At 47.3% G+C, this 11,975-nt stretch overlaps 1 protein-coding gene, 1 long non-coding RNA gene and 1 other non-coding gene across 4 annotated transcripts; 2 read left to right on the forward strand and 1 right to left on the reverse strand.

Annotated features, from left to right (window-relative positions):
* Positions 1-1,043: 1,043 nt before the first annotated feature.
* On the forward strand, positions 1,044-1,124 carry TRNAL-AAG (transfer RNA leucine (anticodon AAG)). Its single transcript has one exon. It is a non-coding gene; the product is annotated as a tRNA-Leu (tRNA).
* A 1,017-nt stretch (positions 1,125-2,141) lies between these two features.
* On the reverse strand, positions 2,142-5,347 carry LOC120975018 (uncharacterized). 2 transcript variants are annotated; one of them, XM_045232760.2, is made up of 3 exons: positions 2,979-5,345; positions 2,793-2,894; positions 2,142-2,680 (listed from the first exon to the last, which is right to left on the reverse strand). In XM_045232760.2, the coding sequence occupies exons 1-3, from the start codon at positions 3,026-3,028 to the stop codon at positions 2,323-2,325; spliced, it is 510 nt and encodes a 169-aa protein (XP_045088695.1). In that variant the 5' UTR covers positions 3,029-5,345; the 3' UTR covers positions 2,142-2,322. The 2 variants fall into 2 exon arrangements, with proteins under 2 accessions (XP_045088695.1, XP_040257756.1); XM_040401822.3 differs by having other exon boundaries at positions 2,793-5,347.
* A 1,999-nt stretch (positions 5,348-7,346) lies between these two features.
* LOC120974476 (uncharacterized) lies at positions 7,347-8,126 on the forward strand. Its single transcript, XR_005769870.1, has 3 exons — positions 7,347-7,559; positions 7,679-7,780; positions 7,907-8,126. It is a non-coding gene; the product is annotated as an uncharacterized lncRNA (long non-coding RNA).
* Positions 8,127-11,975: the final 3,849 nt, after the last annotated feature.

Consider the following 11,975-nt stretch of genomic DNA (forward strand, 5'->3'; position numbering starts at 1 on the left):
TCAGTGAGGGTGGACTATTTATACACGGTGACCCTGACGGAGCTTATCAGGAGCTCATGGATGGTTCCGAAGTGATTGGGGAAGAAAGCGGTAAAGACAAGGAGTAGCAACGTCTTTGTGACGGGATCATACATGGTAGTAAGATGCAGTGGTTAGCCCTCTTGACGCCCCGTGAAGTATTTTCTTTCTTGGCTCCTGGGTGTTTTCAAGCCATGTCCCTTTGCTCGCCTTGATCCCATGTACACGGCATGACACGTTAGGACAAATCTAAGCTATGGTGGTATGGCCACTGCCACACACTTGTGCACCTTTCGCTCTAAGCCTCTAACCACACATTTATTCTTACAAGCTCACTATCTCGAAAGCCCTGCATATCACCATCTAGTATAAAAGTACCTATTACAGAGCCTCATCAGTAAAATCATCTCTCTGCTGAAAAGATTTTGGCACCCCATAAGCTCTCATCCATATACTATAAAAAGCTTGCAAGCAGCTCCAGACGTTGCTGTGATTTCAACAATTCTAGTGACAAACTGCACTTGCCTTCAGCCCCAAAGGATGTTGACGACAAGAGACTTGTTTCCAGAATCCTTTGTTTTCCACTGACCACCGACCTTTTGAAAAGCCACTCCCCAAGCTTGCCGCTGATCATCCCATGCTGATTTTCTCCCTGACTGTCCTACAAGCCCTTGTCTACGCATCCCACAAGCTTGGCCATTGGACTGGCCCTGTTTAACTTGGAGCACTTTTCAGATGCATGCAAATTTCTTCTCCCACACTGTATACAGAACAACTCTTCAGTACAGCAGATGGTACTCTAGTTTTAGGACTATATGGTTCTCCCTTAGCCGTTGATGTTAGTTTCATTGTCAGGCGTAGCGCTTTGTGGCTTGATGGAACTTAGCTGGGATCACGTACTGCATTTTATTCGGAGAACGTACTCCCTCCGTTCCTAAATATAAGTCTTTTTAGAGATTCCAATACGAAATGGTGAATCTATACTCTAAAATATAGGAACAGAGGGAGTACATTTTAATAAAAATGATCAGATGGCCGAGTTGGTCTAAGGCGCCAGATTAAGGCTCTGGTCCGAAAGGGCGTGGGTTCAAATCCCACTCTGGTCATATTAGTTTTTTGTTGTTCTAAAAAATAATAGAGAAATAAGAGACACACAATTTTTTTCCTATCGAAATCAATCGTGCGCCGATCAATGCATCAGATACATGCATTTTTTTTTCGAGTGATCAGGGATATGCATTGACCAGCTACTAAATCAAGTCGGCATAAAAGCAATTCTCAGTCTTGATTTCTTGAACTAAGAAAGATGCATAACCAAACAAAAGAGGGGGGGGGGGGGGGATGAACCTGCGGAGGCGCCTGAGCATGGCAATTCTCAGTCTTGATTTCTTGAACTAAGAAAGATGCATAACCAAACAAAAGAGGGGGGGGGGGGGGGATGAACCTGCGGAGGCGCCTGAGCATGGCGCAACCGGGACCCGAGGACCCAGATTCCTGAAGATAACTCGATGTGCCTTTTCATGGTGCAGCAATTACAAATAGTCGGTCTTGAAATAATGCATATATCCTTGGGAAGCATCAGTACAATGATTTTATGCATTCAAGGAAGAAAGTTCAGCAGACGAAGAAGAGGCAACGCAAGCATTGGTTAGCTACTGCTTCATACAAGGATCAGACCACTCACCCACATACTACTACAGAGAGTAATTCCTACTAGGCCTGAGGCTGCAGAGGCCAGCTACAATTTTTTTCCTATCGAAATCAATCGTGCGCCGATCAATGCATCAGATACATGCATTTTTTTTTCGAGTGATCAGGGATATGCATTGACCAGCTACTAAATCAAGTCGGCATAAAAGCAATTCTCAGTCTTGATTTCTTGAACTAAGAAAGATGCATAACCAAACAAAAGAGGGGGGGGGGGGGGGGGGGGGGATGAACCTGCGGAGGCGCCTGAGCATGGCAATTCTCAGTCTTGATTTCTTGAACTAAGAAAGATGCATAACCAAACAAAAGAGGGGGGGGGGGGATGAACCTGCGGAGGCGCCTGAGCATGGCGCAACCGGGACCCGAGGACCCAGATTCCTGAAGATAACTCGATGTGCCTTTTCATGGTGCAGCAATTACAAATAGTCGGTCTTGAAATAATGCATATATCCTTGGGAAGCATCAGTACAATGATTTTATGCATTCAAGGAAGAAAGTTCAGCAGACGAAGAAGAGGCAACGCAAGCATTGGTTAGCTACTGCTTCATACAAGGATCAGACCACTCACCCACATACTACTACAGAGAGTAATTCCTACTAGGCCTGAGGCTGCAGAGGCGCCGGAGCTTGGCGCAACCGGGAGCAGACGACGGAGAGCAGCCCGACCGCCGACGCCGCAGCGAGAGCCCCGCCGGCGCATGCCGTCCCGTCGGCGGCGAGCTGGTACGACGCGCACACGGGCGCGGCGACGAGGTCCGCGATTAGCGCGGAGGACGCCGCTCCGACGGCGGCCAACGCGAGCAGCCACTGGAACGCGGTCAGGACGACCAGGAGCCTGACGTCGGCCGGCGGGGGCGGCGGCTGCTGCTGCTCATACTTCAGCCAGCACGACTCGGCCAGCAGCAGGAACGCACCAACTGGGACGCCCACCAGCAGCAGCAGCATGCATAACCTCCTGAAAAATTCGAATAATTTGTCATGCGTTTGGTGTGACGAGAGCCAGCCGTCGATCCATCCGCGAAAATACATACTGGGAAAGATTATAGTACGACGGAAATGTGCTTAACTGGTGTGGGTCCTCGAGAGTGAACTGGATCACGCCTGGGACGCAGTCCTGCGCGAGGACGGCCAAGACAAACGCCGTGATGTCGAGGGCGAGGCTGCCGCCGCTGCACACGACGATGAGCCACCCTTCAGCAGCCATATGACCGAACCAACCTAGCTGGAAGCGAGTGTGAGACGGCGAGCCCTACCCTTTCCACCCTTGCTTGCAGTCTTGGTTACAAGTTGTTGGCAAACACATGGATCGCTTGGGTGTGTCGAGCCCTGTTGAAGCCCCGGGTGCTGAGGTGTTTCCTTTCTTGGCTCCTGGGTGTTTTCAAGCCATGCACCTCTGTTCACCTTGATCCGGTATACCTCCTCAGTTGATTTACTCATCGTGGTATTAGTTCAAATTTAAACTAAAACCACAACGAGTAAATCGGAACGGAGGGAGTACGTGACAACGTACATGATGGTTAGTGGGCTGGACTAGCCGGTAGAACAAATCTAGCTATGACCACTGCCACACTTGTTCTAACCTTTCGCTCTTTTCTTCACATTGAATGTTTGTGAGCTGCACATCAACGTTGAGCTGCACACGGTGTAATTGTGTGAACATATGACAATAATGTGAATTACTTTGTTCAGTCAAAAACGCTCTTATATTATGGGACGGAGGGAGCATTTCTGAAGCACGGCAACGGCTCTGCAGTTCACTTTACCCCGAAACAAAGTCGTGGAGGTCGATTCATCCATTTTTACCTTTGTGCAACCAGCATTCCATGCAAGCAACAAGATTTATTTTTCAGGAAAGTTTGAATTCATTTTTTTCTCAAAATTTCGCACAATGATCAAGTGACACTTTTCAGATTTCCTCGTTCAAGCGATTTACCACTAGGCATGGACACCAAGAATCTACGGCAGGGAATGAACTCCTGTTAGCTTGGTCTATGATAAAATGGTGACCAGATGTTTCAGAGTTAGAAGAGAGCATCAAACATATAATAAACAGGGGGGACTAGAGCAAAGTCTTTCCCCCTAATCTCCACCAACGATTTTGTGGATTTGCCTCCTCACTGCATATCGCTATGAGGCCAGTGGCGACTTTGTGCCTCGGCTCTGGCTAGTAGATAGGTTAGGATTTTAGTCCTCATTTCCTCACAAGAGCGGCGCTCGGGCGGATGGCGACGCTTAATTTTCGAGGTTGGTCTTTCAGGCTCTGATCCTCCTCGAGTTTGTTTATCAGGATGGATTAGACGGAGCTCTAGTGTAAATTTACATCGGCTCCTATGGGCGACGAGGTTATGGTTTCTCACTGTGTGTATGAGACGGACAAATTTTGTTCAAATTCTTTGATCGATTCAAGGTTCAACAGTGACCGCTACGTTCCTATACATTGGTCTAAGGGTTACGTGCACACAGACTTCTCGACTGACTCGACAAGGTCATACCGGCGAGGCCGCTGCGTCACCACATCTCTGTTACAGTGTTGATCTTGCCGCCTTCTTACACTGACACCACATCACTGTGTGTAGAAAATCCTTACTTGAGGATAAATGAATAGATTGGGGGAGAATGCATCTGGTGCACGCGTAGTTGCGGTGCAATCGGTGCATTGACAACCGATTAAGATGTTCCCCGTCTCGGTGACGAGGTGGGCGAACACCGTGAGACCGCCGGCGCCCGCGGCGCGCTCTCAGAAGAGCTGGCCCACGTTCTCCGTCTCGGCGACGAGGTGGGCGAAGCGGAGATAACGTCCGTGAACGCCCGCTCCTCCGACGCGTTGGACGCGTGCCCATGGCGCAAGCCGTCGATGCCCCGGAACTCGAGCCGGGGCGCTTCGCCCACCTCGTCGTTGAGATGGGCCATGAACACCGACTCCTCCGGCGTGTCAGACGCGTGCCCACGGCCTGAGTCATTGATGCCTCAGAACTCAAGCCGGGGAGCTCCGCCCGCCTCGTCGTCGTGCGCGGAGATATCTGGCATGAACTCCGGCTCCTCCAGCGTGAAGGGCCCGTACCTACGCCATGTGTCGTCGATGCCTCGGAGCATGAGCCGGGTCAGCCCTACCTCGCCGTCGCCGCCCGCTGCAGCGCCTCCAGAAACGACGAGCAGAACAACGAGCAGAAACGGCGCGGCCATCGCGTTGGCACGACTGCACTCAGAGCGCGTGAGAGAAGGGAGTTGCTGAGTGGCTGCTGGCTATGGCTAGCTAGGCTGGTAGTTGCAGTGCAGTGCAGGGGGTGTGGCCGCGAGGGTGGGGTATTTGTACACGGTGAAGGTGGCTGTCAGGCATAGGAATGGAGAGGTAGGAGCTCCATGGTGCGGAAGGGAGCGAGGAAGAAAGGAATAAAGGCGAAGGCGATACGTGTCGATCGCCCATAGGGTAGGGGATATCAAGTTATCTTCCTCGTAACATAATGCCGTCCAGCCGTTGCCACAACAATTTTGTCGGTGTGTCTTGATATACTTAAGGTTACTCTAGGGTTTAGGGTTTAGGGAACGTGAAATGACTAACGCTATTCCTTCCTAATTAAGGTCGATCAGCACATTGTGATGCATCCATCACCAAAATAGTGTTGGGCTAAGTTCCTCCATATGGAGGTGTGTTGGCAGCCCAACATCAGCCCATAAGTCTAACACATGTCAGTCGTTGATCTTCGCTGCATCCAACGGTTGTGAGTGCTTCCAAGGGAAGTGAAGCAAGGAGAAAACCCTAGCCACTTCACTCCTGCTAGTGGTGACTGCCATTCGTGAGAGCGTGAGAGAGAATACACAAGAGAAACCACAACCTAAGAGAGAGGAAGAAGAAGAAGAAGAAGAAGAAGAAGAAGAAGAAGAAGAAGAAGAGGTTCTGTCCAGATTTGCTGCATCTGACTAGACAGTGTTCAAGCTGGTGGTTGGAGGCTCAAACGTGCTTGGATCGACTCCAAACTTGGGTAGGCAAACGATGTCCGATTGAGCTAAAATTTGAAGGGGATGTCAAGAACTAATGTGTCTACTTGTCTGCCAAATTTGGTGTTGTTTAGTTCAGCGATTTAAGAGCAGTTTGCAAAACACTTAAGGATACAGAAACTGTGTTAACTCTGTTTTGCTGAAATCTTGCCTCTTGTGGTTGTTGTTGTTGTTGCCGGTTGGCAACGTGAAGTGTGTGTTGTAAATATCTCTATAGGTTCTAGAGAAGACTTTGTACTCATCATTCTCACAGTGAAGTTGTGTGGACCGGTCGGTCCACAACGGTGGTTTTTTACTCCTCAAGTTGAGGAGGTTTTTCCACGTTAAATCCTATGTCACATGTGCATGTTGTTTGTGTTATTCCGCTGTTTACTTGTTGGTTGAAGCTGTCCTTAAAGTTCATCACAAATGAAAGGGGTTGTGTAGTGTGTATGTGTTGGTGAATTTGTGCAGCTCATTGGTGCTCTCCAGTCCCAACAAATAGTGCACACGACATCACAATGTTACTTCTCCTGGAGCACTAACAATGCATGCATGGACTGCATTAACTTGTACATGTGAATGAAATGAGATGTGGAGTACTAGCGGCGCATGGAGAGCCCCATCCATGCACGGTAGCAACAACTAAAGGCGAGTGAAAACATGTAACGCGGGCTCAGGGCCGGTCCTGAGATTTTGGGGGCCCGGGGCAAGACAAAAAATTGGGGCCCCCCTAATATATATAACCAGTAATACTTTAATGCAACCAATTTTGATACTATTTTCGTTCAATACTTTCTACATATTATTCTAGAAGTTTCTTCTAGAATCCCGCTGGCCATCCGGAACCTAGTAGTAAGGCCATGATTCGTGTCAAGAGATCAGTCATTCTTCTGTAGGCGAAACATGTTAGACATCCGTTTATCTTGAGAAACATTCGAATAACTAGGCTACAGAACGACTAAGCAAGTCAAGGAGAACAATATATATAAGATCTTGTCTCTTAAAATAAAGTCCTGCGTGGCTGCGTCCATGTACTCGAGCTGCCGGCGGCCAGCGACTTTTGATCTAAAATTCGGGACCAGGGAACAGAGAATAGGGCAGTGGATTAGGGATGCGATCTCACGTCGCAAGAGTTACGCCGTGATTGCGTGCGTACATCAATGTGGGCCTAGTTTTGTTTACTTGAGCTAATTCGTTTCGGGAGAAGAAAGTAATGAATTCCTGATTGCGTACTTGCGCCTAGGCTGCTACCTCTTTCCTTTGTTTGAGCTAATTTCATTTCAGGAAATGATATGGGCCTATGGGCTATATTCGTACCACATCTGGGAGGGGGCCCCTGGATTTCGGGGGCCCGGGGCAGCCGCCCCCCCGCCCCCCATCCGGGCCGGGCCTGCGCGGGCTCTCACAGGCGTAACCCAAAGCAGAAAAGTTTGTTGAGGGCGGAGCCACGTTATCGCTTCCGGTGTCACTGGCACCGGGTAAAGTAGGTGCTTACCTTATACATAGTCCTGATTTTTGGGCTGGACACCGGTAATTATTGGACCTGGACACCGGCCAGCCCAGACAAACACAGGCGAGGCAGTGCAGCCCAGCTATAAATTAATCGATCCCTGGTCCTGTACGTGCGCGTGTTGAAAAAAAAACTATCGATCCCCATACGGCTGTACCCTACCTGTAGGTGCGCCTGTTCGGTTGCTCGTTGGCTCGGCTTCTGCGCTTCAACCCTCACAGCGCCGCCGTTCTCAGCCCTTCTCCGTCGCGCGGCCAGCCGCCGGTCCGCCGAGCCGCCGTTGTTCAAGCATCGCTAGCCGGCCACCTCTACCCTCTTCCCACTCAGGGATTGTTGGAAATTCGAGGTACGTCTCAACTCTCAACTCAGCACTTGGTAATTGCTGATCTCTCTCAAATCTGAAATCTCTATTCAACTGTGTGTAGGAATTTCATTTTTTTTAATTTCTGTTTTTCTAATTGTAAGGCTAGGGTCTTAAAATTTGAAGGTATTTGGGGACAATTCGCTGCGATTCATATATAACTAGGGGAGGATTATTTTTGTGACAGCAATGAGGCACAATGTCGAGTAAGTTTAGGTCCCTAATCGTATCATTCAATCAATACGTTTTGTTTATTGTTTCTATTCTTGCATATGCAAACACAAATAATGTAACTCGTACATTTTTGCTAATACAATAATAATTAATCACAGGAGAATTTATGGAAAGGTTTAAAAAAAAGTGAAGACCTCGGCATAAGATGATATAACTAGCCCATCACATTCAGAATATATTGACATATGTCGTCATCTGATCATATTTGTTTTCATTGTTTGGAGTTCTTATGCTTAATTGTTCAAATTTACATAATCAATTAGTATTTCAAGTGGAAGTGAACAATTTATTTTGGTAAGAAATCTTGTTGCCATATAATTTGTGTTGTTGGGTGTGTTATTTATATATACTCCCTCTGCAAAGTAATACAAGATAGTGGTCTAAAAAGTCTTATATTACTTTACAGAGGGTATTATTGCTTAGTGTCCATTGTATATATGATGTGCACATGGACACCGGGACGTTCTGGATCCGCCCCCTGAATGCGATGTACCGGGAGATAACACGGGAGCAGGTATATGGTGGACGGTGCGCCATTATCTCATGCCAAAACGGGCTATGCAAGATGAGGAGGGCGTTTCGCTGCTGCCAAGGTCACATCACATGCCACCGTGTGCTCACATGATCACATCGCATCCTTGCTCCGCGGTGAGTTCTTTCCTTGTTTAGCCCTGGGGTCGATTCATTACAAGAGCATATATGGCATGTGACACCGATGCCCGCAACCACTTGTTCACCTTTAACCACTAGTCCACTACAGCTACAATTAATCCACGTCTATAAACCGTCTATGCGCCGCACGCATGTAGGTGTAGCTGGGTAAAACATACTAAGCGTGGGAGCAATATCTCGTTCTGGAAAAAAGAGCATCGAATTTAGACTCTACAACAGCGCACACGGCAATTGCTCGGCAGCTTCCTGACAACTTACCACAAGGCAGAGCAAAGCTCCCTGCATATGGAGGTAGATCCATGTGCTCAATTGTTTAAACTTTATGCAAATATGGAAGACTTGGATCGCTGGTCACAAGTCACAACCGATCTAGGAGCAAAGGGAGACGTTCATGTACTGGGTTTCACTTCGTAACCTTCGCGGTTAAGCGATCGTTCGACTTTCACACATGTATGAAATCATAAGTTTGGAATAGAAGTTGCATTAAATTAGTATAGAAGCTCAATCCGATGAGACGACATGATGTTATGAATCCAAGACGCGGCCAATCATGCATGGACAACAAGGACAACGACATTTGCTGACGAGATTCAGCGCAAACACCTACACATCTTCAGGGCAAGACTGCGAACGTTTGTACTCATATACTCCCTACGCAAACTAATGTAAGAGAAACTCTAGCAGACCCCGTATATCTCATGAACCCGCATAATTCCGGCGAGTATACGAGCTCGTCCCAATTTTCTGGCCAGAACAGAGCACGTATACTCGTCCGGCCCGTAAATTTTTTTACCGTGGCCCGCAAACCGCCCCCCCAACAGTATATCTACGGGTTTGCGCGGCAGATACGGGTCGAAACCCTATCCCCCCGCCGCCGCGTTTTCCCGCGATTCCCCACTCTCTCCCTTGCATTTCTCGCCGTCGGTGGGCCCTCTTCCGCCTCCAAACACCATGTGGGGCCGTATGTGGAACTCCGGCAGCAGCGGCGACCCTGAGCGCGAGCTGTGTGTCCGCGCGGACGACGCGAGGAAGCGCGCGGCGAGAAAGTGGACGAACCAGGGCCTCGAGCCACCGTCAAGGCGCGGCGGAGGGGTACGACCGCCCGCACGGGCAGTCGCCCTCCTCGGCCGCGGGCTCTTCCTCGGCCACGGGCTCTTCCTTGGCCGCGGGATCTTCCTCCACCGCGAGCCGCTCTTTCGGCGCGGCGCTTGTCCCCGTGAAGAGGGAGTGATCGGAGGAGCCGGAGGACCGCGAGCTCGTCGCCGTCAAGCAGGAGCCGAAGGAGATCGAGCGCTGAGGCGTCGTCGGGCCCGAAGATTTCGTGGCCAATGTCGACGAGGTCGCGGCCGCCATTGCCGAATGGAGCTTGCGTGAGGAGGCGGAGCGCTGGCGCCATGACGAGGAGCTCGAAGACTTCATGCTCAAGCAGGCGGTCGCGGCCAACCTTGCTGCGAAGGACAAGGACGACGAGTGGCGGCACATCCGCAAGGAGCAGAGGCAGAAGTTCATCGATCTCGTCATCTCCGACGAGGAGGATTGTGCTCCTCCACCGCGTCGTCCTCGGCCGCGAGTTCGTCCATTTTGGTACATTGACCTCGGCCTCGCCGCCGCGAGATCCCCCACCCCCCTCTAGTAGTAGTAGAAGAATGTAGTATGTATGATCTTGTAGTATGTGATGCAGTGATGAACTAGTGTATGATCATGTAGTATGTGATGAACTAGTGTGGTTGCAATTTCTCCCGCGAAAGTTTTTTTTCAAATTATATAGTTTCATATACGGGGTATACTCTGCCGCGCACGATTTCGACCCACAAAACAGTTCTTCGTCCAAGTGTAAACGCCTTATGCGATTCATGATTATACGGGGTCTGCTAGAGTTGCTCTAAGACATTTTTTAAGTTTAAATTGAGCTCCAAAAACATCTTATATTAGTGTACAAAGCCAGTACCAAATTAACATGGTACACGCACCGGCATGCGCGACAAGGCCATCCTACACCGTCTTCGACCGCCCGCCACAACGGGTATGGTCATCCCTACCATGGGCGTCTTACATCCCCTCTTTATTTCATATGTCGCTCTAACCTACATTCTTTTTACAACTTGGAACTAAACATGGGTAGAATACTGTATTAAACTGTCACTCCCACTAATCATAAATCATCACTTCTGAAACACAACCAGGGGTTTAGATGTATTTTTTGTCTCCCCTTTTTAGTGGTTGACGACAACATGATTAGTTCATTACAAAAAGGACAAATGATAAAAGATATCCTGATGTGTTTCTTTAAATAGATATAAGAACGACTTTTCCCTAAGTTTGTGATTTATTTTGAATTTTGTTGGGGAATGCAAAACGACATTTGGAGTTTAGTAGAGATCCCCTATATCTTTAGAAACCCATGACATGCAAAGCATACCTGATATCGGAATAAATAAAATGCAACATATGTCCAATAAATTACCTAAGGTGTGTCAACTGCCTCCTATAAATTAAAAAATGAACATATGGGTCTTAATTGTGAGTATGTAATTCATCGCAGCACCAATCCGTGTTCGATCTGGCTGTGTGGTATAATTATCTCCTTAGGCTAGCCATAGTGGGGGTAACATAAATAGTATCATGCACTTGGGACTCGCAAACATGCTTATGTGGCAGGCAATTAAAGAAGAGAGAGATGATTATAGTAACATAGGTAGATACCGTAACATAATAGATGTGATGCTACTATGTGTCATGCATGGCAATAAAGGAGACCACCTATGATACTAATCTATGATACTATGCACTATAGAGGTAGTAACATAAACTAGTAACATATGCATGTTACTAGTCTAAGTTACTCCCCACTATGACCAGCCTTGGAGTAGTCACAATGGGTCATGTTACTAGTCTATGTTACTACCTCTACAGTGAGAAGTAACATATGTGTGGTAACATGCAACACTTTATTTATTAGGCTATAGACTCATCTTGCCTTGATATATGTGATGTTACTCATAGTACTAGTAACTAGCTATGTTACCACTTTTCTCTTTTTCTTCATTTATTACTTGCCACATTATCTATTTTATCTAAATATATGTGATGTTACTACATATGTTATTCCCACTGTGGGTAGTCTTACAGAAATGTTCCTTTCATTTATAAAAAATGTTCATGTGTTTGAAACATGTATTTAGGGGAAAATATATTTGTTTAAATGTTATGTCTTTGTAAATGACAAGATTTAATTTCATACATGTTTCTTATTGTTTCCATAGTTTTCTGGAATATACATTGCACATTTTTTTAATTTATGATGAACTTTCATTAATTACAAGTTGAATATTTTTCTAATATACACTGAATGTTTTTGTAATAGACCTAGTCTTTTTAATATACGGTGAACTTTTCTTAATATATACTGGACTTTTTTTAAAACACATACTGAACAACTTCCTAATATTTATTTTTATTTTCAATAGGCTTTTAAATATGTAGCTCCGTAAAAAA

The sequence above is a fragment of the Aegilops tauschii genome, chromosome 2, assembly GCF_002575655.3.
Source record: "Aegilops tauschii subsp. strangulata cultivar AL8/78 chromosome 2, Aet v6.0, whole genome shotgun sequence".
In the NCBI taxonomy this organism is placed as follows: Eukaryota; Viridiplantae; Streptophyta; class Magnoliopsida; order Poales; family Poaceae; genus Aegilops; species Aegilops tauschii.